Source organism: Sinocyclocheilus grahami, unplaced genomic scaffold, assembly GCF_001515645.1.
Source record: "Sinocyclocheilus grahami isolate Dianchi unplaced genomic scaffold, SAMN03320097.WGS_v1.1 scaffold455.1, whole genome shotgun sequence".
NCBI lineage: Eukaryota > Metazoa > Chordata > Actinopteri > Cypriniformes > Cyprinidae > Sinocyclocheilus > Sinocyclocheilus grahami.
In genome coordinates this window covers 273096-274150 of record NW_015505634.1, presented here as the reverse complement: position 1 = coordinate 274150, position 1055 = coordinate 273096, and the positions used below count along the sequence as shown (strand labels likewise).

The window sequence follows — 1055 nt, the reverse complement described above, 5'->3', positions numbered from 1 at the left end:
TTTTTTTTTTTTTTGGAAGAAACTGATTCCTGTTCAAATACTGTGAAAAATTATTGGCACCTTACTGAAATTTACTTATGATTTAATGGAGAGCTAACATATTGTGTTGCTGAAGTCTTTCTAGGGTGTTTCAGAAACCAATCTATCATCTCTGCTCCCCTAAATAGATATTTATATCGCACAATTCTTACTTTTTTTCTGAGGTATAAACTCACAATTCTGAGGAAAAATGTCAGAATTGAGATGTATATAAACTCTGCTAGTCAATGGCCAATACAATCATAAACCAGGCTTTTTTGGCTACCTATATTGGATGGAGACAGTGAATTAATTGTGCTTTTATATGGACAAATATTTTGTATATTTTATATTTGTGTAGCTGTGACTAAGTTTCCTGTGTGGCTTTAGAATCTTGACAGACAAAAAATATTTTACTTTTCAGGTTATTCTGAGCAGATCGTCTCTTGTACTGTTTGCCAACTACTCTCTTGTGGAAGATATGCAGAAAGTGTCACAAATAGCTGCCGTTCATTCTTCGGAGTCTCTGCTGTTTGTCGTTGGAAATAAGGTATATATAAGGTATATAATAAGGAAATAAGGCTCTGTACAGTTCAAAAGCTTATCAGCCATCAGCAGGTTTAATGTTTACACTGACCAAAAGTGATTTAGCTGCATTTTTCTGTGTTTACATCTGTCCAATGTCAAACCTGTCTCTCTTCATCCTGTATGTACAGCTGATAAATGTGTCTCCCAGAGGTCCAGGCTGTGCCCATTTCCTCAACTGTTCAGTGTGTTTAGCAGCCCCAAAGTTTATGGGATGTGGCTGGTGTAATGGAGTCTGTTCCCAAATGCATCAGTGTAAGGATCAGTGGAGTAGCAACTCCTGCCCTCCAGTTATCACCCAGGTAATGCATTGCATAATTGGGCAATAAATGGGATAATAAACTGTCTGTCTTTTTGCATTTGTAATATACAGTGAGTGTGTACTGATAATATGAAGGCTGCTTCAGAGTCTATTGTAGTCATATCAGGGCAGGGCTGTGTTAACAACCACA

General features: G+C 37.2%; 1 protein-coding gene across 2 annotated transcripts in view; it reads left to right on the top strand.

Annotated features, from left to right (window-relative positions):
• Nucleotides 1-1055, top strand: part of LOC107552655 (macrophage-stimulating protein receptor-like) — a 21607-nt gene that overhangs the window by 3889 nt on the left and 16663 nt on the right. For both annotated transcript variants that reach the window (XM_016234593.1, XM_016234592.1), the window contains exons 3-4: nucleotides 443-568; nucleotides 735-905. In XM_016234593.1, the coding sequence (XP_016090079.1) occupies nucleotides 443-568; nucleotides 735-905 (297 nt within the window). The remainder of the gene's footprint in view (nucleotides 1-442; nucleotides 569-734; nucleotides 906-1055) is intronic.